This window comes from Mastomys coucha, unplaced genomic scaffold (assembly GCF_008632895.1).
Source record: "Mastomys coucha isolate ucsf_1 unplaced genomic scaffold, UCSF_Mcou_1 pScaffold6, whole genome shotgun sequence".
Classification (NCBI taxonomy): domain Eukaryota; kingdom Metazoa; phylum Chordata; class Mammalia; order Rodentia; family Muridae; genus Mastomys; species Mastomys coucha.
Genome location: NW_022196912.1, coordinates 124,298,963 through 124,324,380, shown reverse-complemented (window position 1 = coordinate 124,324,380; position 25,418 = coordinate 124,298,963). Strand labels below are relative to the sequence as shown.

Here is a 25,418-nt window from a genome sequence, read left to right as displayed (position 1 = left end):
TAAGACTAGACTGTGTATGTAACTAACCGTCAAGACACAAATGAGCTTCCTAGGTGTACAGCCCTCCAGGCGAGCCTCCTCACACTACTGCCAGGCAAAGCTAGTGCTGAAGGCCAGATGTGAGCAGAAGGCACCTGACATCTGAACCAAGACCATTTCCTCAGGCCGGGGCATCTGCCTGTTGATTGTACAAATGGCTCTTCAGCTGCTGGCTTAAACCCTAATACTGATAATATCCAATTGTCTCATCTTGCTAAGGCTTTTTCGGAGCATCTTATGCCTAAGTGTGCATGGGGACTTCCAGAGCATGTAAGTCTTTTAAGGCAGACTTCCACAGCCCTGGATTGCAGATAAGGGTGCTGGTGAGCACAGACTTGCTGCAGTCAGCCAGTGTGTTCTTACAGCAGTGGGGCCTTGGTGATGGGCTTACATAGCAGGCCTTTATCTGTCTCCTCAAACCTGTGAGGAAAGGAAAGCTTAGAGTTCCCTAGCAAATTCATTCACCAAGGAATCACCTGGAATCTGATGGTGCTGAAATCACTTAGTAATAACACTTACTGTTTGTTGCCTACTATGATGGCACAGGCTTTTAATCCCAGCACTTGAGCGGCAGAAGCAGGCAGATACCTGTGTTCATAGCCAGCCAAGAGTACATAGAAAATCCTTGCCTAACTTGTCCCTACCCCCAACACTTACTGTACAAGCTACTCTTTGTTCTAGCTCAGCAGCTTCACATGGCTTCAGAGTCACCTGTGACTGTGGGCTGTGTGGGATCAACATTTTGATTTTCAGGAGGCTTGGGTCTCAGTCATATTTCCTGCTTAGAAGATGGACAGTCTGCTCTAGCAATGTTCTCTGGGCAGTGCTCAGTGGAGTCACCTCACAAGCTTTTAGATGTTCTCATTCCAACCATGCTTTAATGGGACTCCAATTATCCTTGTTGGAGTGGAAGCTTTGGCTCAAGTCTCCCCACCAGGGTGGAAGTTAGGGCTCTTGAAGGTGATTATATCAGCGTGTCTTGAGCAGGGGGCTCAGAGTTCTACTGGCTTCAAGATGCCTCTGAAGTCATCATTCACTTAAGGGATACATCTTCCTACAAGATACATTCTGAAGACAGATATGAAGATGACTTAGTAATGTCAAGATTGGGAATGTGCCCCCACAAAGCATGGCAACAGTTCTCAACCTGTGGGCTGTGACCTCTTTGAGGGGTTGAATGACAGGGGTTGCCTAAGCCACTGAGAAGCACGTATCTTTATAATTCACAATAGTAGAAAAATTAGTTATGAAGTAGCAACAAAAATAATTTTATGGCTGGGGGGTCACTATAACATGAGGAACCATATTAAAGGGTCACAGCATTGGGAAAATGGAGAACCACTGATGTATGGAGAGCTGTTTCCAGTGGAAAGGGCAGAGTCCAGCGTTCCCAGGCTCCCCTGGTCCTCACTCTGGCTCCTGGGGTTCCTCGTGCCTTTATACTCTTCTTTTTCCCATCACATTGTCTGATGCAATAGCAGAAACATCTGTTCCCACCTGCTTTTATTTCAGAGTTGAAAAGATGGGTCAGGACCCTTTGGTCTAATAACTGGTTTGTCAGATATCAGTTTCTAAAGTTACATATTGGAAAACTCTTGCTCAGCCCGGCTTGTATTTAGTATGTTTTCCACAAGCATAACAGGCTGATTTGGCCTTGAACTGAATATGACCAGGAAGAAATGAGGGAGAGAAAAAGCTGTATTCTAAGTTTTTCTTTTTCTTTCTTTTTTCTTTTTTCTTTTTTTTGTGTGTGTGTGTGACAGAGTCTCACATAGCCCAGTCTGGCCTTGAACTTCTGACCCTCCATGCTTCAGCCTCCCACGTGCCACAATTCCAAGTGCGGTCTACAGTGCCCAGCAAATTCTAGTTTTCAACCTACTACCATTCACAAAGTTCTTCAGAACTCATGTTGTGGTAAACTGGGCATGTTAGCCCTGGAAGGCTAAGGCGGGAGGCTAAGGCAAGAGGACTATGGCATGTCTGAAGCTAGTCTGGGGTGTGTACTGAGTTCAGGACAGCCTAAGCCACAGATCAAGATCCTGTCTCAAAAACAAAATGAAACAAAACCTGTAAAAACATAATGCTGTTGCTTGTAAAGAGACATGAAGGAAACAGTGGGCTGAGTCAGGGAAGGATATGTAGCTTCAGTAGGTGTAGGCCAACCTCTCTACGTACACTGTTTCCTTCTTAAGCCAAACCCCAACATCCCCTGCCCCCCCCCCCCCCACACACAAAGTAGCCAACATTAACTTAAGAGTGGATTTCAGGTTTCTGGTAGTAGAACCCATTTCCCCCCAACCGAATCATCTATAGCATCCATTTAACTCTGAGTGGAATTTCTGGTGACTCTTATGTTTCATGTTAGCATTAGTAACACAGAGCCAATGAGAACAGAGGCTAATGTGTTGGCTTTTCTGGCATAGCACATTTGAAGACTTTGCTTAAGTTTACACAGCAACAATATCCCCGAAACACTGTGAGGCAAGAGCCGATGTCTGAGGTGCTGAGCCCATGCTCCCCTGTGCCCACGCCTCTCTTGGGTCCTCACTGAGAGTCCCTGAGCACCCTACCCTCTGCCTGGAGAGTTCATACACCAGCTCGCAATTTAGTGTGTGCTTCCACAGCTTGCCATCCTTGTGGGGCCTGGGCTTGAAGGTGGTGTCGAGTACTCTTGGCCACCACTGTTGATTTGGTGACACCAGTTCTTAGGGATAGAGACACAGAGCTTCTGGAAGCACTGTAGTGTCACTCACCAGTGGCTCTGGTGGCTGTCAATCACAGCACACATCTGGCCAAGAATCCCTGTGCTGTGGGGTGTTACCAAACATGTTGCCCCCTGGTTTTAAGCAGAGGGCTGGGGGCAGGGGAGGGCGCGCTGAGGCATCTCAGGGCACTTCCACCTAGCCTGAGGAGGCCGTCATCCTAGTCACACCCCCAGACCTGATGTCTTCTAACCAGTGAGGTAGATGCTTCTGGTAGGGGGCTTTCCTCCAATGCTTGTAACCAGCTAGTCTTGGACCCAAGGCTCTTGGGAAGCTCCGAGGCCTCCACTGCATAGCTCCTACCAGAAGGGAAGGAAATGCAGAGACATGTGACAGGGCCAGGGTCACTGACCCCGCGGGTACCCTTCCCTGACTTCAGAAACATGGATCAAGCACAGCCACAGTGAGGATTCTCTTAGTCTGTTTTTTCCCCCCACAGGCTTCCAGAACACCACCAGCGAGGAGAGGGGTGGGCCAGCAAGGACCTCAGCTTACACCCCAGCATGTCTGTCTACCCTGTCCTCTTAGTTGGGCATCAAGGTAGAACTCAATTCAGTTTCTGAACACTGGATTCGTATCCACACTGCCTCTTTGAAAAGCTGTGCGTTAATAGCTGCCTCTGCTTTTCCTTTTCTCTCTTTTTGAGACAGGGTCTCTCTCTATAACCCTGGCTGTCCTGGAGCTCACTTTGTAGACCAGGCTGGCCTTGAACCCACAGAGCTCTGCCTGCCTCTGCCTCCTGAGTTCTGACATCAAGTGTGCATCTCCACACCCTGCATCTGCCTTCTCAACCAAAGAGACAGTATGGTGACTTTCAGGGTCAGCTTCTGAGAAGGACCTAGACTAGGAGCTACTGCACACAGCTGATACTCATTAGGGGGACACGGGGCAGACACCTGCTTCCAACCTCAAGCCAGTGTCCCTGGAGTGGCTGGTCCCTGACCTGACAGTAGCAGCATGTCAGAACCAGATGGCCCAGCACCATGGCTAGATTTAGTTTCATGATGAGCGATAAAATTCACATGTTCTTTATTTAGTCCATATAATACACCATTTTAAAGAGTTCTTTAAAATTAGGTAAAAGAGCATATTAAATGGCAAGTGCATGAAGTATTTCTTCATAAACAATGTCAAAACAAAAAAGTTTTGAATTACAAAATGTTAAAAAATATGTTGGTACTTAACATTTCACTAAAGCATAAAGTTACAGATATTTTCTAAAGAAAAATAACTGTGCCACTTAACCTATTTTTGCTGTTTCTATGAACTTTTTTTTTTATTCTGTACATAGGACATTTTGTACAAAATACGAAGTCTACATTTTTTACTACTTATTACCATAAAACAAAGATACAATGTATGTACAATGTTCAAAGGAAGCCATACAAAGCCACACTAGAAAGACACTTGAACTGTGACATCTCTGGCGCACAGACACATTTGGAAAGAGTGAAGGTGCCAAACTAGAGTATATGAAGAAAAAGAGTCACCCGTTTATTCTCAACGTGGTACTTTTTTTTTTTTTTTTGAACCAGTTTGGTACAGAATCAACAGTGTGTCTTAACAATATACAAGTGGAACAATTAGCACGGGGATCCGGGTACTAACTAGGGGACCCTTAACAGGCCAAAAAATTAAGTAATACTCTTGTCAAAGAAAATTAGTTTCTCTCAAAACATTTTTTTCTTCTTTTCTTTATTGGCGAATGTTTGTCTTCACTAAAGAGCAGAAGTAAAACCTAGACCAGAAGATGTTCTGCCATGCTGAGCTCTGCACAATCACCCGTACACTGATAGCTTGCTTTTCACACAGGGCCAAAGAGCCCCTCGCCACATACAAAATGCCCTGTGTCAGGGACAGCTGAGATTCTACTAGCTAAAGAAGAGAGTTCAAACAGCGGGGTGTCAAAACACAGAGACGCTGCCTTACACGATAAAAGCACCCTTTCTCCCTCAAAAGGAGACGGCATCTCAACTTTTTTTTTTTTTTTTTAAATTATAGATTTCATAATGGTAAAGTGGATAGGTACTTGTCAAGTTTCTCAGGAAGTGTTCCCACTCGAGCAGCCGACCTGTCCACCCTCAGCTGACTTTTTGGTTAGCCATGCTGGCTCTCCCTCAGCTGCCTCTCCTTCCCCACCATGTGGCATGCGCATAAGCAGCCATCTAAGGGGACCCAGAAGCCAGCTTGGTGGCCGAAGGAGAGCAATGTCTCCTTTCACAACCTTTTCATGGATAACCCGAGACCACAATTAAAAATCAGGTTTTGAAAGAAGCCACATTTTTTTTTTTTTTACCGTATCTTATGCATCAAGACATGTAACACTAAGTTATATATATGCTGGAGACAAAGGAAACTAGTCACTGTTCAGGTCGCAGCACACATCTCAAGCAGCTTTCAAGCAGGATAAATAAGTCAAAATACTGGCCACCCTGAGAGGAAAAAAAAGACTAGACAAAGCACTAAGTTTAAGGATTTCTCTCCTCGTGCTATTCCATCTAAAACAGAAGCTTAATCCATGCAAGAATTCTGTGATGCGCGTAGCAGCATGTGAAGACCAGTGGGAACACAGACACTGTGCTTTTCCTTGCGGGCTTGGTAGCATGTGCTTTTTCCAACAGAAAGGCTTACTGAGGGCACCCACTCTGCGCGGCCTCCAGTATGGCCACAGGCAGCTGCAGGCTGCACTAGGCCAAGTGGCTTAGTTTACTGTGTCTTTCTACAAATGTGGAATTCTTAGATCCTGTAATCTTTAAACGTTTAAGAGCCTTGTTGAAGGATCATGTGTAAATAGGTGGAAAACTGATTCTGCAAATACAAATATGAGCACATAACTTCAACACTGCGGCTCTCCTCAGGTGGCCTGAGGAAGAGCTTCTCATAGTGCTCCCCTGCGCTTGGGCGGGACACTGGCCTCTACCACAGACTATGAAATATGGCTTTTGGTAGACACTGAGGGAAGCAGGACATGGTGACCGTGCCATTGATCAAAGGAAAGAAACACCTTGGACGACGGTCCCAGCACTGAGGACAGTTGGCCTCTTTCCCGGGAGGCAGCTAGAATGTGAAAGCAGAGAGCCATCTCTGTGAGACCTAATCAGCCACCACAGGCTGCCTGCACAGTGAGCAGGTGTGGGAAGGACATCAGGGTTGTAAAGGGTTAAAAGAGGAGGAGAGATACCTTTTACCGTGTGCCTCTGATCTGCAGCATCATCGGTGCGTCCACAGAACACCTATTTCAGAGGACCACAGGGTCCCCTGGGTACAAGATGATACCAGAGTGCTTTCCTACAGCCCTGGCTTTGGATCTCACTCAGGGCTGTGCTGGAGTGGTGACAGCATGGTGATGACACTGTCATCAACTCCCCCAGCTCCCTGCTTGGCCAGCAGGGCCAGAGAAGCCACCACTGTTTGAACTCCTAATCTCGAGCTGAGGCGGATGTGCATTACTGCCTACAGAACGGGGTCCGAGGAAGCTTTGACTTTTGAGTGTGACAGACTGGTATGGCACAAACAGTATGTCTTTTCTACAGCATCCAGAAGAGAACCGACAGGCCCAGCTCGGTGCGCTGCTCCAGACGCTAGCGCCCGTCCTGGGAGAGCAGCTCACTGGCTCTGCAGTGAGCTTCCAAGGCTTTCTCGGTGTGGGGGTCCTGAGGCAGCTCGGACTTGCGGCGCACAAGGGGACGGTCCTTCTTCAGATCCTTCTGTGCCTGGAATCACAAATGCAATGCAGTTGGCTATGCACCAGGCTAACTGAGGAGGGAGTTGTTCACTTCCGGGTTAGCAGTTAGAGGAAAATACAAGGCAAACAAGGGTCACTGATGTGCCCTAAGAAAGGAGCCCATTTCTTATTCATTCACTCAAAATACCCTAAGCACTGTGTAACGACTAGGGTGCAGCTCGGTGGGCAGGGGTACCTCTGGGCTTCTACGGTGTTAGTGTTTGCAGATTCTCCAGGTGTTACAACTCCCCTAAACACTCCCCCACTTTCACAAGTCATCACCAATATCACTTCATGACCCCCTCCCCCCCGGGTCTTTACACATTTCAGAAAGGAGACTTTTTTTTTTTTTTTAAAAAAAGGGAAAACAGAATGAATGAGAAACAAAGTAGATTTAAAACCGTAAGAGAGATGAAGTGTCTATAAGGAATTCTAAGGTTTTTTGCAATACCAGGCGTTAAATGTGTTACACAGAAAAAAAAATGTACCCAGAAAAGTCATTTCACATGGGAGTTTCTAATATTGAGTCTAAGAAATAAAGCATTCATTTTCTTTTCTACTCTTTCTGAAGTTTAGGAATCTCACTTTAGCAGGATTTAGACTGTGCGTGCGCATGTGCACATATGTACATGTTTTGAGACAGGATCTCATTATGTAGCCCAGGTTGGCCTTAAATTTACTATGAAGTCCAGGCTGGCCTTGCCCTCATGACAGTCCTTCTGCCTTGGCCTCCCAGGTGCCGGGGTTATAAGCATGAGGCAGCATGGCTGGGGATTTAACTAACTACATCTGTAAAGGCTGGGGCCAGAGAGGGGTGTCTGTGCTGAGCACTCACTCAGCTTTCGGAAACACCAAAACACCACGTCAGCTGTCCACAGGCAACATGCTGCGAGACGTCTACAGGCGGCCAGCGAGGCCAGTGGGGCTTTTGGACCTATGCTGCTTAACCCCAAATGGGCCCTTTCTACTCAGCATCTCCAACCAACAGAGGGTAAACCTTTGTGGTGTAACCTAGAAAACCCCCACAGTTTGAAGCCCGTCACGTGACAACAGAAGAAACCTGTGTGAAGGGCTGCTCCATGTGCAGACGTCTGGCTTACGCATGCTCTGGTGGAAACTCTGCTGAGCCACACACGGAAGCCTGTGTTTCAGAGTTTGCCGTTTCCTAGCAGGGCTGTCCATGGATCTGCCTATAATTATGAACAGCAGCAGTGGGCCCAGTGTCCAATACCAGGACTGTTTCTAGAGCTGTCACTGGAACCTGGACAGTCAACATGGGGAAGGCAAGCTTTTCCAATTTCCTGCCTAGAAACCAGTGGGAGATGGCAAACTCACCAGTCCCCATATGGGCTGACACCGCTTGCCACACCTGTAAGAGTGCGTTCACTGACTTGAAAAACCCATGATGGTTTCACATTCACCACCACCCTGCCTTAGCCTCCCAACTGCTGAGATTTGGGGTGTGCACCACCACAGCTGGCATCCTAAAAGTGCGTTATCTTTAACCCATTAGAAACTCAGGTAAAAATTTTACCCTGAATTTTATGTCCATCACGATGCAAACCAACATTTAAAAATACACAAAATATGTAATTACCTCTGACATAGCCATGTCAGAAAGAAGAGACCACTTAACTGAGAGACTATATATAGGCAAGCCTTTGGAGCTGAGACCAGTGAAGACAAATTGTGGAAACTGAACTGATGGGAGATTCTGGACACACATGAGGGGTCTCTCTGCTTAGCCCTGCAGACAGATGCAGGAGGCAGAGAGAAGACAAACCACAAGAGGAGCAATGAAGGAAACAGGAGGCAGGAAAGAGTGAGACATGATGCAGATGGTGGTCTAGGATGAGTAAGACCTGGGGAGAGGCTGTGCTGGCAACATGCAGGCAGGGGTGGGCGGGCGAGGGAGCAGGGGAGTGCTGGCTGAGACAGTGCTGTGTGAGACACAGGAGCCTGGGCTCTCTGGTGCAAACAGCCAGCACTAGAGGTCCTGCAGGGGACACAGGCTGCTGCACAATGGCTTGCATCTCCTCCAATTTTGAGGTAGAACGGACCAACATCCCTTTAGCTCTGTCTTGCCCATCACAAGGTGTGATATCATGGGAGAAGGGAAAATACTTCATGTTCGCCATGTGCCCCATCACACTTTGGTAGATACAAAGCCTTGAGCATACTCTATGAATTTTCCAAGGAGTACCTGCGCTGCCCACTCCGTTTCTACACCTTCCTGACTTGCGTGGTTGACACTGTTTTTCTCCCGACCAACTGTTAAAAATGAAAATTGTAAACACTTTAAACGTCTCTGATATCAACAGTATCCAAATGAAACTTACGTACTTTTGAGGGGGGTGTCCTATATAGGGTTGTAAAAGCTCTACAAGAGAAATGCAAACAGCTGCTCTAACAGGCAAACACATTACTGAATTTCTCTACCTGACCCCCCCTCTATTGGTGAAAAATAAAGCCACGGACCATAGAAAGTGTTTGTGCCACCCAAACCCAGACCTTAGTTTTTAGCTATAGCTTTATTTGCTTTTTGAGCTGGGGTCTTGCTATATAGCATGGGCTAGCCTTACACGTGCACAATCCTGCCTCAGCTTCCAGAGTGGCAGGACCAGAGGCCTGTGCCACCATATCTGGGTGGCACTTGGTGCATTCTGCTGTCATAACCAAGAGTTTCAGGAGCCGAATTCCAAATGTTCTTAAGCAAAGAAGAGTTTATCATTTCAAATGTCACCTGAGCCTACAGCTCAGACACACCTTCATCCAGACAGTGAGACTCAGCTGTGCACTGGCTCAGTGTTTAACCCACAGACCCTTGATACTGAGCAAGCAGTGCTGTCTTTTTCAGATGTTTAAGCTATTCTAGGCCCTCTGTGTTTCCACAGCAACTTATTTTAGCTTCTTATTCAAAGACAGGCTCTTTTCAAAGGTAGGCCAGCTGGCTTCAAACTTAGGATCTCCTGCTCTGTCTCTACTCCATACAATTTCAGAATCAGTTGGGCTTCTAGCCTGGGTTGACCTCTGAACTTGCTCTGCAACAGGGATGACCTTGACATCTTGGCTTCCTTGCCTTCGTGTGTGACCAGCACTGAGGTTACCGGAGTGCACCAGCATGCAGGGTTTATGCTGGGCTGGGATAGTCAGATCTTCCTGCACACGAGGCAAACACTCTACAACTGAGCTATATCCCACGCTTGCCACTTTCTTAAGGGGAAAAAGCCTGCTGGGTTCTAATGGGTAAGTTACTCTGGGGAGGACTGCCTTCCTGTGCACTGCATCTCCTGCCTCAGGACCTCTCAAGGTTCAGGGCTGACGATATAGTAATGTCAATTACAGAAACTTCAACTGATGTCATCTCAAGAGTCACACAGACAGAGAGCAGATGTGACACAGGAGCCTCTCAGGGCAACCCTGCCAAGGCAGTTTAGAAAGGGACCTGTCACCCATGATGGGTAAACAATAGCCGGGAGACTCCATGGCTCCCAAGCCCTCCAACTCCAGAGCCCACTTTTTTTTTTTTAAAAAAGATTTGTTTATTTATTATAAGTACATACACTGTAGCTGTCTTCAGACACACCAGAAGAGGGTGTCAGATCTCATTACAGATGGTTGTGAGCCACTGTGTGGTTGCTGGGATTTGAACTCAGGACCTCTAGAAGAGCAGTCAGTGCTCTTAACCACTGAGCCATCTCTCCAGCCCCAGAGCCCACTTTTTGAAGCATTTTAAAGGTGTAAGGTGACTTTGGTTGTATTCTTATTCCAATTGCTGACGTTGTAAAGCACGCGGTGTAAGCTACAGTGAATAGTGGTGACCAAAGGAAAAACTCCTTTGAACCTTCAAATACCCAATGTGTGGGAAATAGCTCACAAGTCTTCAACTTCTTCTAAGTTTTATGTAGCCCAAGTGTCTTAAAACTGAGTTAAAGGCAGGCTGGAGAGATGGCTCAGTGGTTAAGAGCACTGACTGCTCTTCCGGAGGTCCTGAGTTCGATTCCCAGCAACCACACGGTGGCTCACAACCCTCTGTAATGGGATCTCATGCCCTCTTCTGGTGTGTCTGAAGACAGCTACAGTGTACTCACATACATAAAATAAATGATTAATAAATAAATAAGGTCACAGATTCGCAGGTAGGCTTTCCGTCGGTCCAGGAATGTAGGGGTCTTAGACAGGCCACTCAGCTGGGCTGCCATTGGCAAGCTCAGGACTGTAAAGTCTAAGTGGAAAAAAAACTCCTGCCTAGTTAGAACAAAGGAAACACATGGGTTTCCTTTCCTTTCTCTCTCTCTCCCACTGGCCGCCTCTTCTTTCCTTCCTTTTTTCCAGGACAGTCTCACTGTGTAGCCCAGGATGGCCTTCAACCTACAATTCTCCTGTCCTGACTTCTGGAGCTCTGGGATTATAGGCCTGAGTAACCATGCCCAGATGTGCCCTCGAGGAGCTCTACTCGTTGCTAAGAAAAACCATTATGAGCAAAGTGTGGAGTTCAACTAATTGCTGACGGTCAGTAGGTGGCACTGAGCTTCCCCATCGCATTTCTAGTGTGCTCATTTATCCGTTTAAACAAAACTCAATTTAAATGGAGGGGCTGAGGATGAACATGGAGACAACCACGATGCAATGGGGGAAGAGAAACAGCCACAGGCGTCTCTGCTTGTGGTACTCACACACGTGACATGGCCTTCCAGGGCATGTTATCAGCAGTTATGAGGAGATGCAGCCTCTCTTCGTGCCAGGCCTTGGAGCGCTTCCGTGTGCTATACTGGGAGCACAGCCCGATTCAGAAGGCTCCATTTCTGGTTCTGCAGGCATGTGTGGCTGGGGTAGGGGAGGCTCAGCTGGCTAGAGTGCCCACTCTTGGTAATACTTCATCTTGTTTTAGTCAGGTGAGGGGTTATCGGAATCAAATAGAGTAGAGAATCCTTCTGTGTGTTTAACTGAGCTCCACAGGACACCATGGGCAGAAAGGAACAATGAGGGGTCCCCTTCTGTATTCTAGAATTTGAGTACTGATGTCTAAGGACTCTGTCATTGGTTAAAGGGGGCTAAAAGTTACAAGTCAGAATGACTATCACCTCCGGGTCCACTCAGGGTATTGCTTACACGTGCTCAGAACGGGAGCATGCCCAGGGGAACACAGACTTCTAGGATCCATAGAGGAGCTCAGAGGATCGCCCTCTTTAAACCTTTCTGTGTATGTCCTTCATTTGGCAGAAAAGAGATCTCAGGTTAAAAATGCTCTAAACCATTGCACCGAGTGCAGTGTCACTGGAATTGTTGCTGGGACAGCCCTGGCCTGCCACTGGGCCCCTGGGCCCTGAAGGAAGGCAAACTTCCCACCATGGGTATCCTGAGAGGTATGGGATGTAGCCTGCTATGAGCAGGAGAGAGGGCTGCGAGGGGAGCGAAGGCAAGATGCTTGCGAAGCTTTGCGTTTGGTAAAGCTAACAGACAACAGTTAGGACTTGGGTTTCTGTTGCTGACATGAGTAAAGCAGCAAACTGCAGGCACACACTTAATTGCTAACAACTTTCCTAGCAATCTGATTGCTCAGATCTATAGCTTAGCAGAACGTGACGGACCCGTCAAGCATGTCTGGAGCAGGCCTAGCCCTGCTGTGCTCAATGCACTTTTTACCTGACGAGTCTCGTCGCTCACTGTCTTTTTCAGCATCTGCACATCTTCAAACTGAGGCCCATCTGTTTCCATTGCCACCGGAATGCTCACGGCGCTGGCTTGACTATACACTGCATACTGCAATGCAAAGTATGGAGTCACTGTCCATCAGGAGCTGGGTCTGCACTCAGGGCCCTCATCCTGCATGGGCTGCTGGCCTGCTGACCTTCCCTGAGTCCCTCTTCTACAAGAAGCCATGTAGCGGGAGACATGCTTGCCTACCTGCCTGCTGCTGAAGCCTGTGGGCTGTGAGAAAGAGGCTTGCCCTACTGCAGTCTGGGCTATGTGAGTGACCCTCTGCTGGCCCCAAGATTACTTCCATATCTTCCTGAGTTCATCTCAAGACAGCTAGCTTATAGCCCTTTGTATCTCTGGGCCAAAACACTGAAGGGGAACCGTCCACAGCAGAAGCTATCACCCTCCTTCTCATTCACCCTGGGGGAGCTGCCCTCAAATTCTTCCCTTCATTCCATGTCCCCAGTATTTTCCTAAGACCTTAAACCTTTCAACACAGCCCAATATCCTAATGCCAACTAAACGCAGCCTGGCCTACTACTAGGATCCCTCTAACCTGGCCCTGGTGTCAGGCCTGCTGTGTCTTGGGGACCCTGTGCCCAGCTTCCCTACCTCTCCAATGTGGCCTTTACTCCCTATGTAATGACAGGCAGCCTCCCACCTGCTTATGCCACTGACTTGAGGTTTTGTGAGAGGACGGATACAGCCACAGCTTGTAAGCTGCTGGCACCTGCCCTCTGTGGTGAGGTCAGGGAGGGTCAGAGTCAGTGTCAGCTGCAGGCTGGAGGTCATGCTCACTTCTCCCCCTGTAATATAGGTGTTGCCAGGAAGCCAGCCTCAAGCCTGGGGGGTGGGGTGGGAGGAAGCAGAGTCCTGTGTTCAGACTTCCTTCTGGCCTTGGCCTCCACCCCTTCTGGCCAGCAGCTCTGCTTAGCCTAGTCTGGTTTCTGTTCTTTGTCCTCTAGCAAGCTGCTTCCTGGTCACTAACCATGTGTTCTGTTTGCTTTACCCTCCTGGCTGGGTACGTGCCGTAACCTGGCACTTGGTGCCTTCCTACGACCAGTGGCTACCTGCTCTGCTCAACAGCTTCTTTCCACACGTTCCAAGAGTCAGCTCCCCATGAGCCTGGCCCTCACAGCACACCATGTTGACATAGCCAAAAGGCTTTCTAAACTGCAAGTCTGCCTGGGCCGTTTGTGCCTTCTACACACTGGAGGGATAAAGGCAGCCACCTCCTGCCTCTCTCCTGTGTTATCACTGCTACTGCAGGGCCAGCCCCGAGTTTCTCTGCTATTTTCTGACTCACCTGGGGCTTGGGTCCTTGCCTCAAATGCAAACTGAGCGACAATTGTCGGGGTCAGGACCCCCTCTGCATGTTCCCTGGTCCTCACCTCATCTCAGTGCTACTTCTATCTGACATGAGCCACACCTTCCTCCAAATCCGCAGCAGGCCTCAGCTGTGTGCTCAGGTTTGGCCGTGCTGACCCCCTTATGTATCCTATGCTTCTAGATGCCAGGCTGTGTTTGTCTCTTGTATTTTTATCAACTAGAAATTTCCACAGTCGCTTCAGGATACATAGCACCTTATCCCGTAGGTGCTCAAAGTCACGTGGGGGAGGAACAGAGAGGAATGAAGATCTGCAGTGAGCTAGCACTGGGGACTGTTCTGAAGCAAGCACGTCATCATCTTAGGATTCTGGGATACACCCAGGGTTTTCCACACAGCTGTACAGAGTGGAAAGGACCCCATGTCCATGGGCTGTGCTGGCTCAGAGCAGTTCAAACCCACTCCCAGTTGGCACAGGCCTTCAACAGGCAGCAGCTCACAGGAGGGCGAGAGTGTACAGGCCTCCACATGAGGTGTGGATCTGGGGCTTCGTCCCCACCACAGTCCAGGTGCACCTGTACCTCAGAGAACTGATTTTCACTCACACAATATCCCAGGGGATGGTAGTGTGTGTGTGTGTGTGTGTGTGTGTGTGTGTGTGTGTGTGTGTGTGTGAGAGAGAGAGAGAGAGAGAGAACACCTGTGCACACATGCAGCACACAGTAAGATGCCCTAGAGTCGATTGGTGGGTTAGGAGAAAGAGATCCATGCTGGATATGACCAGTGTTTTAGAATTCCACACAAATCACATGACATGAAAACCCAGGAAAGTGGCTACAGCTGCCAAAACACGTCTTCCACCAACTTCCTGGCCCTCCTCACTCGCTCTTAGCAGATGAGACACTTGCTTGGCCTGTAAAGATGAGCTTTCCTTGGGGAAGACATCTCCTCAGAAGCCAGTGAGCACAGGGAATCACTGCTAACTTCCTGTGGATGGTGACGTGCATGCGCACTCTCACCAAGGCTGATATGATATGCACACTCCTTAAAACCCCAGAGAACTACCACCACACCGAAACATGTAATGCCAAGTACTAAGGAGAAATCAGGGACGGCTTTTTCTCTCAAGAGAATGAGTTCTAAGGCATACTTCCAGCTCTGAGGTCTTGACACATGAAGTATTTTCCATTTTAGAGACAGTGTGTCATGGGGCTGGGCATGTGGATGAGACTCTCGACTGTCACAGATGGTTCACACAGTGATGGGGGTGAGGACAGTGGGAGGGGAGGTCACCAAAGCTCCAATGCCAAACCCACCACAGGTATGATATCAACAGACAGGTTATAAGAGTGATCAAAAGGGATAAACCCGGAAGCTTTGTCACAAGGAATTGGTGACCCTAGTGCTGACACAATAACCTGCTCTTCATTTGTAAGTAGGAGCTCTGTGCAGTTTTCCACAGAGTATTTCCATATTCTAGGCAAAGCATGCCTTCCAAGGCTCTCCACTGGTTAGATTAAAAACAAACAAACAAAAGAACTTCCAAACAAAGCAAGACCACCAGCGCGATGTCAGCAAGGCTGAGCCACCTAAACCTGCCCACACACGCTTTTGCCGAGTTTTAAGACAACTCCCGGTGCTCCGCTTGCTCTCAATAGAAGCCCTGTCCATGCCCACACAAGCGCACAGACCTCTGTAATTACGCCTCAGGCCTTAGAAGGACTTCTCTATAGCATGGAAAGTGCTGTCAGGGAATGTGAGCTTCTTGTTTTAGGAGGAACCGCAGATCTGCAACAGACTGTCTGTCTGTCTGTCTGTAGGTCTCCTTTCACCAAAGGGATGCGGGCCAGAATGCTGTTTCATAGGAAAATACACACTGATATCTTCATATATCGTTTTTATTAAATGACAAAGATTAAAAAAACCCACATCCAACTTACATAATAATTTATACACACTTCTCAACCAAAAAGAAATACACTGTTTAGTAAGATATTTTCTTCCCTGGAGAGCTGAGAGAAGCCTGAGAGATCTTAGTGTGGAAAAGGTCAGACATTTCATCAAGTGGCTGTTATAATCAGACACACGCACAACAAGGAGAAAAGAAACACCCAATAACATTGATCATTCAGGCCAGCAGAGGCAACACCCCAATAACTCTGATCATTCAGGCCAGCAGAGGCAATACCCCAATAACAGATCATTCAGGCCAGCGGAGGCGACACCCCAGTAACTCATCATTCAGGCCAGCGGAGGCAACACCAAAGGCCTATGGCTACAAAGCCGTCCCAGGCTGTGCCAGCCTAAAAGCTAACATTGAATCACCAGCAGCTCCGACAGAGATGACCATCTGCCTGGCTTCGCCTTGGCGAGCACACTGCATCAGCCGGGGTAGAGGAGGAGTTAGTGTGAACAGGGCAGAACTCAGTTAGGTTTAGCATCCTTCCTCTCTTCACCCCCATCCATCTCATGTGTGAGAATAAAAAAAGAGGAATATGGTTCAAGTGACAGCATCTATGACATTCCAGCAAGAAAGGACATTACAATCTTAGAGGTTACATCCTGGTATTCTTTTTACCACATCATATCTTACTTTTAAAAAGAAGAGAAAAAAGTCAATTCTGTGGTAAAAGTTATGTGTGGCAAATAAGTACTTATACAAGAGGAAGTTACAAAGTTGGAAAGTGTTTTATTGCGGACATTTGCACATACAGTGTTAGTGACACTGGCCTCCCTTCCTGGGGTGGAGCCAGGTCCTATCTCATCAAACATTCACGCAAAGCCTCAACACTCCCGAGTTACTCTCTTTTTTAGTACCTGGGGATTCGCTTTGGCTAGATTTTCTATTTTAACCCATGCTTCTTCTCGCTCTTTCATTTTTAGCTTCTCTCTGAAAAAAAAAAAAACAAACAAACAAGAAAACATCATTTGTATTAGAGAAGAGCTGCATTCAGGCAGGCTAGGGGGTGAAAACAAGGAGACACCAGTGCCACAGTCACCATTTCCAGTGCTTTCTGGTCTTATCCCACACCTGACACTGTGGCTCTCAACACATGTAATGTGAAAAGACACCTAAAAACTGGCCAAGAGTTAGGTTAAAGATTATAAAAAGTTAAAAATTTAGCCGGGCAATGGTGGCGCACGCCTTTAATCCCAGCGCTTGGGAGGCAGACGCAGGCGGATTTCTGAGTTCGAGGCCAGCCTGGTCTACAGAGTTCCAGGACAGCCAGGGCTACACAGAGAAACCCTGTCTTGAAAATCAGAAAAAAAAAAAAAAAAAAAAAAAAAAAAAAAAAAAAAAAAAAAAAAAAGAAAAGAAAAGAAAAGAAAAGAAAAAGTCGGCCAATACTGAGTTAGGAAGAGTGATCTTTTTTTCTTCTTTTTTCCCTTTAAAAAAAAAAAATAGATAGGGTCTCACTATATACCCAAGCCTGGCCTTGAACCTGTAGTAATTCTCCTGCCACAGCCTCTGGAGTTGGGGTTATGGACTTGTGTTGCTATGCCTGGTCTAAAAAGTGACTTACTAGCTGGGTGGTGGTGGCGCACGCCTTTAATCCCAGCACCTGGGAGGCAGAGGCAGGCAGATTTCTGAGTTCAAGGCCAGCCTGGTCTACAGAGTGAGCTCCAGGACAGCCAGGGCTACACAGAGAAACCATGTATCGAAAAATAAAAAAACAAAAAACAAAACAAACAAATAAAAAGTGACTTACTTAAGTAAATAAATAAATAAAATACATTATTATGCGTGGGGATGTAGGTACATGAGACAGCATGAGGGTGGAGGGCGGAGACCAGCCCCGAGCAGGGAAGAACAGCTCTGTGGAGTCTCTTCTTTCCTTCTCTTTGTATACAGGGTCTGAGCTCAGGTCATCAGACTTGTACCCACTGAATCATCTTGCCAGACCCCCGAGTGACCTTTCTTAACTAATGAGTCACATGACTATGCACCCAGCCCAGGGACAGAGCACAGCTTCTGGGGAGGGAGGACACAGCCTCTGACATCCCCACATGCATAGACAGAAGCAGCGTTCTGAAAAAGCTAAGGGTATAACTCAGGCAGTGGAGGGTAAGGACCCTGGCTTCAGACACATGCCCTTTGGTGACAGGCTTCCTAAACCAGGGACAGGGTTGCTTTACAAGTTCACACTTAGAGTGATTCTGCAGGACAGGCAGAGGCTGTGTTAGACTCAGGAACCTGTGCGAGGAGCCACTTACTTGAGTTTCTCTGCTTTGAACTGCTGGGTGCAGTCATCAAAGAGTTTTTGGTTCATCTCCATGAAGAGTTTCAGGGCGTTGTATATCAAGCCGTGTATTGTCCTGCAGAGCAAATGCCAGAGTGAGAAGCCCACACCGGGTCCTCCTCATCCTTCTCTGCCTCCTGCCTCCCTCTCCCCTTGAGCCCCCCGTCTCCCTTATCTCTGAGGCCCTACCTCCCTACAAGAAGCTCACTCGGTTCTAATACAAGCTGCTAGTTCGGATTCAGTCATTTCCCCAGTCAGGGCTTACCAGCACCTGTCAGGCCGGGAAATCCACCTAACTAGCTAACAGCAGGCAAAGCCACTTTGCCTGAAGACAGAAGAGAAAACGTGGAGTCCTGAGAAGAACTATGAGTGAGTTACTCAGATGGCAGTAACACAAAGACTGCTTAGGATACTCCTTGGAGGAAAGGGATGCTCTGCTATCCACATCTGGCTAAAGCTGAGTATTAACCTCAGCGTCCGACACATCTGGCATCCACAGGGAACTCCTTGCAGAGTGTCAGAGAGCTTTCCATGGGTGAACTTTCCCTCTGAAGTGAAATTAAAGGAGAGGGGACTCAACAGTCCTCAGGTCTCAGGATGTCTAAGTCACCCATTCTTTCTTCATGATCTAGGTAGTGCCCACAGCAGGGTGGCCATTGAGTTTAAAGATGGTGCCCACAGCAGGGTGGCCATCGAGTTTAAAGATGGTGCCCACAGCAGGGTAGCTATCGAGCTTAAAGATGAACTCCTCTGATATGTCATGTGATTGAAGGGCCACCTAAGGACTGGTGTGTCACTGAGTCCCAGCAGGACTGAGTCCTATCAACTCTGCAGTGACCTCTGAACTCCCTGACAGCTCCAGGAGGGCCCTGGAAGGTGCCGTTGCTGAAACCAGCAGGGAGAGGGGTGCAGACACACAGGCCCTGTGCTGGTGTGGCATGGGGTTGAGGAGACAAAATAACCACAGAGGCCACAGACACAGTCCATACTGCGGCTTAACTGAAAAAGTCACAATGAGCCGGGCAGTGGTGGTGCACAGTTGTAATCCCAGCGAGGAGGCAGAGGCAGGTGGAGCTCTAAGGCTGAGGTCAGGCTGGCCTACAGAGGACAGCTAGGGCTACACAGAGAAATAGTGTCTCCAATAAAACAAACCAAAACCAAAAAGTCCCCTCCCCCCAAACAAAACAACAAAAGTTACAAAGAAATGGATGTTCATTTAAAAAGCTGGCAGTAGGCTTAGATTTCCGCTGTAACTGCAGTTACAGCAAGGCATGCACTACTTAAAAGTGACCAAGAGCTAGCGGCTTCCCCTCCAGTTCCTACTTGTTCCAGTGGGTCTTTGAGTTTCGGTATAAGGACGGAAACATGATGGGCAGAATCTTCGCTGCATTGTCACTGATTAAACTCATGATGTACTCATTGTTCCAGTAATATAGCGCCCGCTCTGCCACCTGCAAGAGACGGGTGCAGAGGGTCGGTGATCTGTACACTAAGGCATGAAGCAAACATTCCCACGGTTAGACTCGTGAGTACAGTGAGTGATGCCAGAGCACACACGTACAGTCAACTCCATCAATTCCAACAGTCTGGGTTGTGACACTAAACAACAGTAGATGAAGAGGCAAAGTGAGAACTTATGTATCAAGAGTACACACTGGCATTCACTTCTCCATTTATTTTTGTTTTTGTTGTTTTGTTATTTAAAAAGGGCTATCGAGATGGCCCTTGTGACCAAGCCTAGTGACCTTTGTTTGATGCCTGGGACCTGAATGGTAGAAGAGAGCCAACTCCTCCACACACACATATCCTGTGGAACACCCTTGTCTTCACCCATGCCCACCGCACGCACGCACGCACGCACGCACGCACGCATGCACGCACGCACGCACACACACAGACACACACACACACACACACACACACACACACACACACACACACACACACGCACGCACGCACACAGACACACACACGCACGCATGCACACACACACAAGCACGCACGCGCGCACACACACACACGCATGCACGTGCACACACACATACACACACACACACACACACACACACATATACACACACGCGCGCGCGCGCGCGCGCTTTAGGATGCCTCACTATTGCACACGGAGTCTCTCATCCACTTGAGTCTTCCACACTCTGGGAAGAAGGATACACACCACCACGAATGACAGGTAATTTTTGTTTAAGAGTTCAAGACCTATGTTTTCATTTTTGCTTTTAAAAAAAGCTATGTAGTTTAAGTTAATGTACAATTGGTAATCTGCCCATCTTAGCCCCTGAAATGTGGGAGCTACAGGTGTGTGCAATCATACCTGGCCAATACTGTACCTGTATCTCTGTATCTTTTTTTTTTTTTTTTAGAAAATTACATTTATTTATTATGTGTGTGGTATGGCATACCCTTGAAGCCCTGAGGACAACATGGAGAGCTGGCTCTCTCCTTTTACTAAGTTAGGTTCTAGGGATCAAACTCATCGTCAGGCTTGGTGGCAAGCACCTTTACCAGCTGAGCTATCGTGCTGAGCCTGAACTTTAATTTATTGTGTGTGCAGCCATGTGAGCATGTGCTATGCTGTGCATGGAGGTTAAAGGTCAACTCGGATTTGGTTTTCTCTTCCTGCCCTCATGTGGGTTCTGTACCCTGAGGTCAGGTTACCCAGGCTTGCCTGGCATCCACCTTTCCTGGCTGTTTGAGCCAGGGTCTTACTGTCAAAATGTCACCAGGCAGGCCTTGAACTCAGAGACCATAGCGAACATTTGGGTATTGATAAATATTTTTGGATATAGTAGTTCAACCTTCATTAGAAAACAGAAGATAAGGTGCTTGAACCGAAGGCTCAAATTATAAATTGTTTTATTTTTAACACAATTTTGTTTTTCTTGAGAAACAGTAGCCAGCTTGGAACTCATGATCCTCCTGCCTTAGTTCTGTGACTACCTCACAGTTGTATCATGTCACTCTCCTGGCTCAGTGAAAGCCTGTGCACTCGGCACTTCTGCATGCTTGTTCCAGTTTGGCAGTACTGGCTCTGACCAATGTGGCCTCGTACTCTACTCAGATTTCCTCAGCGTTGGGCCCTTCATGAGGACATACAACTTCACTCTTTCCTGCCTGCTCACCTCCAGAGTCCGTCTGCACCAGCATACATGCCCATATATACTTTTGACTTATCTTTCTAAAAGATACATAGTTTGTATAGTGGGTGTGTCAGGGGTGGTGCACATGCATGACACAACGTGTGTGGACGTCTGAGGATGACTTTGGAGTTGTTTTTCTCTTCCCACCGTGTGGACTGCCATGCTTGGCAGCAGGGCATGGATCTGCTGAGTCGTTTGCCTGGGCCCTTTCTACTTTCTACAACTTGGAGCTGAGAGATGGCTGACTCCACAGATGTGGTCTCCTCTGCAGCTACCATGTCCTTGCCTTAGGCATAGGAAAACCTCCAGAATTGAAGCTACCATGGTGGCCAGGGAATGAGAAAATTAAAAATAGAAAAAGCATTGGGAAAGCATCCAAATATTAAGAAAGAGCTGGCCACATATTTCTGGAAGGTTTTAGAAGTGATCCGGGTCTATGGAGACTGGACTTACAGGGGAGGCCCTACAAGAAAGAGTGAAATCTCCCAGCTGGATGACAGGTGCCAGGCCAGCTTCTAAGGGGAAATGAGGTTCAGTGTCAGAGGTGCCTATGCCTCTTGGAGCAGAGCAGACCTTCTTGGTTTCCTGTATACTTCAACCATGGCTCATGGGAGGAAAAGGCACGGTGTGGCATGGGGGTGGGGGTGGGTGGGGGGCAGGGCAGGGGGAGCAGGCCTGGATTATTCACCTTTGCTCCAGTCAACAAGGTCAAGGCCATCCTACTTGGGCTTGTTTTCCCACATAAAATTTTATCAAATTTTATCACAGCAGTACGAACCAGTAATCTTAAGCACTCTGAGACAGGAGGATCATGAGTTTGAGGTCAGTTTAGGCTATAAAGCAAAGTTCCAGGACAGTCAAGACCACACAGAGAAACCTTCATCTCAAAAAACCCAAACCAAACCCTACCAAACCCTAAGCCTTCTCCCCGCAACTGCTGAGTGTCTAACTTTTCACCTGGAAAAGGCCTTTGTGAGCCACGCCCACCCATCCTGGACCACTGGCTGCAATGGACTTGTGTAGCCACCGGAACTGGTGTGCCCAGAACACACAGCTTCACAGCCACCCCGACTTCTGGGACTTCCCCAAGCCTTGGGAGGAGACAGTACAGGAGGGATGTGACAGTGGAGACTCTAGGCAGTCACTCTGCACTTTGGTCATCTGTGGTTTTGTGTTAACCTCTGTCTGATGGGGTGCAAGCAGCTCTACCTAAGGGTATAGAGTTAGTGTTCAGAAGCCAGTTACACACCGTCAGTTTAGCAAACTGATGGCAGCAGGTTCTCCCCAGGGTCTGGTTCTGGCTCAGGTTTACGGTGAGATCCCTCTTATTGGGCAGGCTTTCAATCCCATGAGGCAGCTGCAGGTTATCTCTCAGGACAGTCATGCCCTTACTGAGCCACTGGGCATATCTTGCTGAAAGTCAGTCCTGGACCCTCCCTAGCCCCTATGCAGACTGGCCATCGAAGACACTTCCAGCTCAGGACCAGCTTGACTTCTCTAAGTCCTGCGACCAGAGTGCATGGTGCCGTCAGCAAAAGGGTCTCATTCTCACATTCTGGGCGACAACTTAGTACTCTGTAGCTGTTGTTGTAAAGAGACCCATGACTAAGTCAACTTATTAAATGAAGCAGCTGACTGGGGGGCTCCAAGTCGCAGGAAGGTACGAGTTGCTGGAGATTATGGCGGGAAGCACGGCGGAGGCAGGCAGGCGTGGTGCTGGAAATCCAGTCTCATTCAAACCAACATGGGAGGTCACTTGGACCCCACTCCTCCAATAATTTGAAGGGAGATATCTCATGCTTGGGACTAGTTTTTGTTTGATAGTCAATGGTTTCTGAGAGAAGTATTGATCTCCCCATGCTAAGAAATTCTAATTAAACTCTAACCCCCCACCCCACCTCCCCATCCCCCACTCTTATGAAATAGGTTTCCATGGCATTAGGCATTTTTTTTCTATCTCTGGGGAGGGTCAGGTTCTGAAATACTCTTGATGCCTCTCTATATCTTCCTGGGGTTCTCACACCTGCGTCTGGCTGGTGTCCTAAAGTAGGGCTGAGGACAGCCACACAGTGTTAAGCACTGATGCTTGTTTGTGAACTGCTCACTCCTTAAGCTTTGGAAGCAGAATCTTCCTGTTCTAGTTCTCATGTCAAATGCCTGTGGATGTCTAAAATAACAGCAGCTCAGCTGAAGGCAGTGGGAGGCCTGTCCAGAGGCTCCCTCTCAGCAGAGCAAACCCGGCCTTGTCCCCAGCAGAGTTGTCGGGCTTCCTTGTTTTAGGACTGCTGGTCCCAGTGACTTCCTTCCTAACTCTGGAGAGGCTCTGGATGGAAGGTCTCAGCACTGAGACGAGTCTCTCAGGACTGTTGGTCTCTTCATGCAACCCTTGGTTCCCAGTCAGCTCCATGGTGGGTAAGCAGGCATCACTCCTAAGGTCACCAGCTCTCTGGGTGGGTGGGTCACCAGCTCCCTGGGTGGGTCACCAGCTTCCTGGGTGGGTCACTAGCTCCCAGGGTCACCAGCTCCCTGGGTGGGTCACCAGATCCTAGGGCAACAGTTCTGCTGACTATCACAGCAGCTGGACAGCAGAAGGGCCCTGGAAGGAGGCACAGCCAAGGCAGCTCAGAGAACTCAAGAGTAGAAAGTGGGTGGAGGACACTCGCTTCCCAAACTGGATTTTAGTAGTTTAGAAAACAAACAAACAAACAGAAATACTAATTTTTTCTTTTTTATACTCTTTATCTCTCCCTTTCTTTCCTTTCCCTTTCTCTTTCTCTCTCTTTTTCTTTCTCTCTCTCTCTCTCTTTCTTCCTCTTCCTTTCTTTTTTGAGATAGGGTTTCTTTGTGTACCCCTGGCTATCCTCGAACTCACAGAGCTCTGTCTGACTTTGCCTTCTGAATGCTGGAATCAAAGGCATACACATGCACCACTGCCAGGAAGGAATATTAATTTTTAAAAGACATAAAGAGATACAAATTTATAAGTTAGAAAGAAAGTACTTTATGAAGAGAGATTTTTAGAGTTAAAGGTTTTTACTGCTGAAGTATTCATGGATTTGGATGACTCAATTATGAGAAGTTAGGGCCCCGTGAGCCTGACAGGACACCGCCTGAATGCAGAGCGTTACAGAGACAATGCAGTCAGCGCAGTGGCTGAGAGGCATGGTTTCAGTGATCAGTCTAGGGGCCTGAAGTAAATCTACCCAGAACTAAGAGTATACTTTATTTTTGGGAACAGAGTCTCTCATTAGCCCAGGCTGGTCTCAATTTGTAGCAATCCTCCTGCCTTAACATCTAAGTACTAGATTACAGGAACGAGTCACGCCATCTGGCTAAAATTTTAGCATCTAATTCTGAAGTACACATTAAGTAAAAAAATTGATTTTTACCAGGCGATCACAGCAGAACCAGAGCATAAACAGCTTCCCGTTGAGAATGTCACTTTGATAGGAGCACCTGGCCCCACCCCCGCCACCCAAACCCACATACCTGGAAGTGAGGGCTAGAAACACATTTGGCTAACTGTCGGAAAAGAGGCTCCATGATCTTCACAAATTCTGATGGTTCAATTACATCTAAAATTTCTTCTAACTCATTTAAGAACATTACTTCTTTTGGACTGTGAGTCTTTGGCCAGTATTTGAGAAGTGCCATTACCACCTACAAAACAATAACAGCAAACAAAGAGATCTCACAAGAAGCCAAGACGTTGCAGGGCACTGGTTCTCAACCTGTGGGGCACAGCCCCACAGGGGTCACATATCAGATACCCTGCATATCAGATATTTACATCACAATTCACAACAGTAGCAAAGTTACAGTTAGGAAGTAGCAATAAAATAGACTAAGGTTTAGAGTCACCACAAAACTGGAATTATGCAAAAGAGTTGAAGCACTAGGAGGGCTGACAACTGCTGCCCCACTGCCAAGTAACACACAGACAATGGTGAGAATCATCACCACGCTTTCTCTGTCATTAACAGTCTAGTTTTATATACTTTAATGTGGTCCATCCCCTCTGACTGAAGACCAGTGGAGACGGCTCTAGAATGGAAGCAGCCAGTGTTGACATTGCTAGCAACATTCGGACGTATGCACATTGCACCTCTCAAGTTAACTGACTACTTGCCTTTCTCTCTCTCTCTCTCTCTCTCTCTCTCTCTCTCTCTCTCTCTCTCTCTCTCTCTCTCTCTCTCTCTCTCTCTCTCTCTCTCTCTCTCTCTCTCTCTCTCTCTCTCCCTCACGCACGCGCGTGCACATACACACATACACCTTTACAACTTTGTTAAAAAAAACATCAAAAGCATGTTGTCAATACAGCACAGGTAAGCCTGCATCCACTGTAGGTGCTGGACCTGAGCAGGGTGCACAATGCTCTCCCTGTGTGATTAGTCAGAGCCTGAGGATGAGTGCCGGAGAGTGCTTGGTCAGGAGGAAGCACGCGGCAGCCGAGGCCTCCACTGGGAG

The 25,418-nt window shown here is 47.8% G+C and overlaps 1 protein-coding gene across 8 annotated transcripts in view; it reads right to left on the bottom strand.

Annotated features, from left to right (window-relative positions):
- Nucleotides 1–3,806: 3,806 nt before the first annotated feature.
- The window catches only part of Ppp2r5c (protein phosphatase 2 regulatory subunit B'gamma), a 131,516-nt gene continuing 109,904 nt past the window's right edge, over nt 3,807–25,418 (bottom strand). For 2 of the 8 annotated variants that reach the window (XM_031356816.1, XM_031356819.1), the window contains 5 exons: nt 24,441–24,611; nt 19,117–19,244; nt 17,768–17,869; nt 16,370–16,442; nt 6,383–6,514 (listed from right to left, as the gene is read on the bottom strand). In XM_031356816.1, coding sequence (XP_031212676.1) covers nt 6,383–6,514; nt 16,370–16,442; nt 17,768–17,869; nt 19,117–19,244; nt 24,441–24,611 — 606 coding nt within the window. Of the gene's footprint in view, nt 6,515–8,728; nt 8,797–12,164; nt 12,289–16,369; nt 16,443–17,767; nt 17,870–19,116; nt 19,245–24,440; nt 24,612–25,418 lie in introns of those variants that run through there. The other 6 variants (XM_031356820.1, XM_031356815.1, XM_031356813.1 and 3 more) reach the window with 6 other exon arrangements.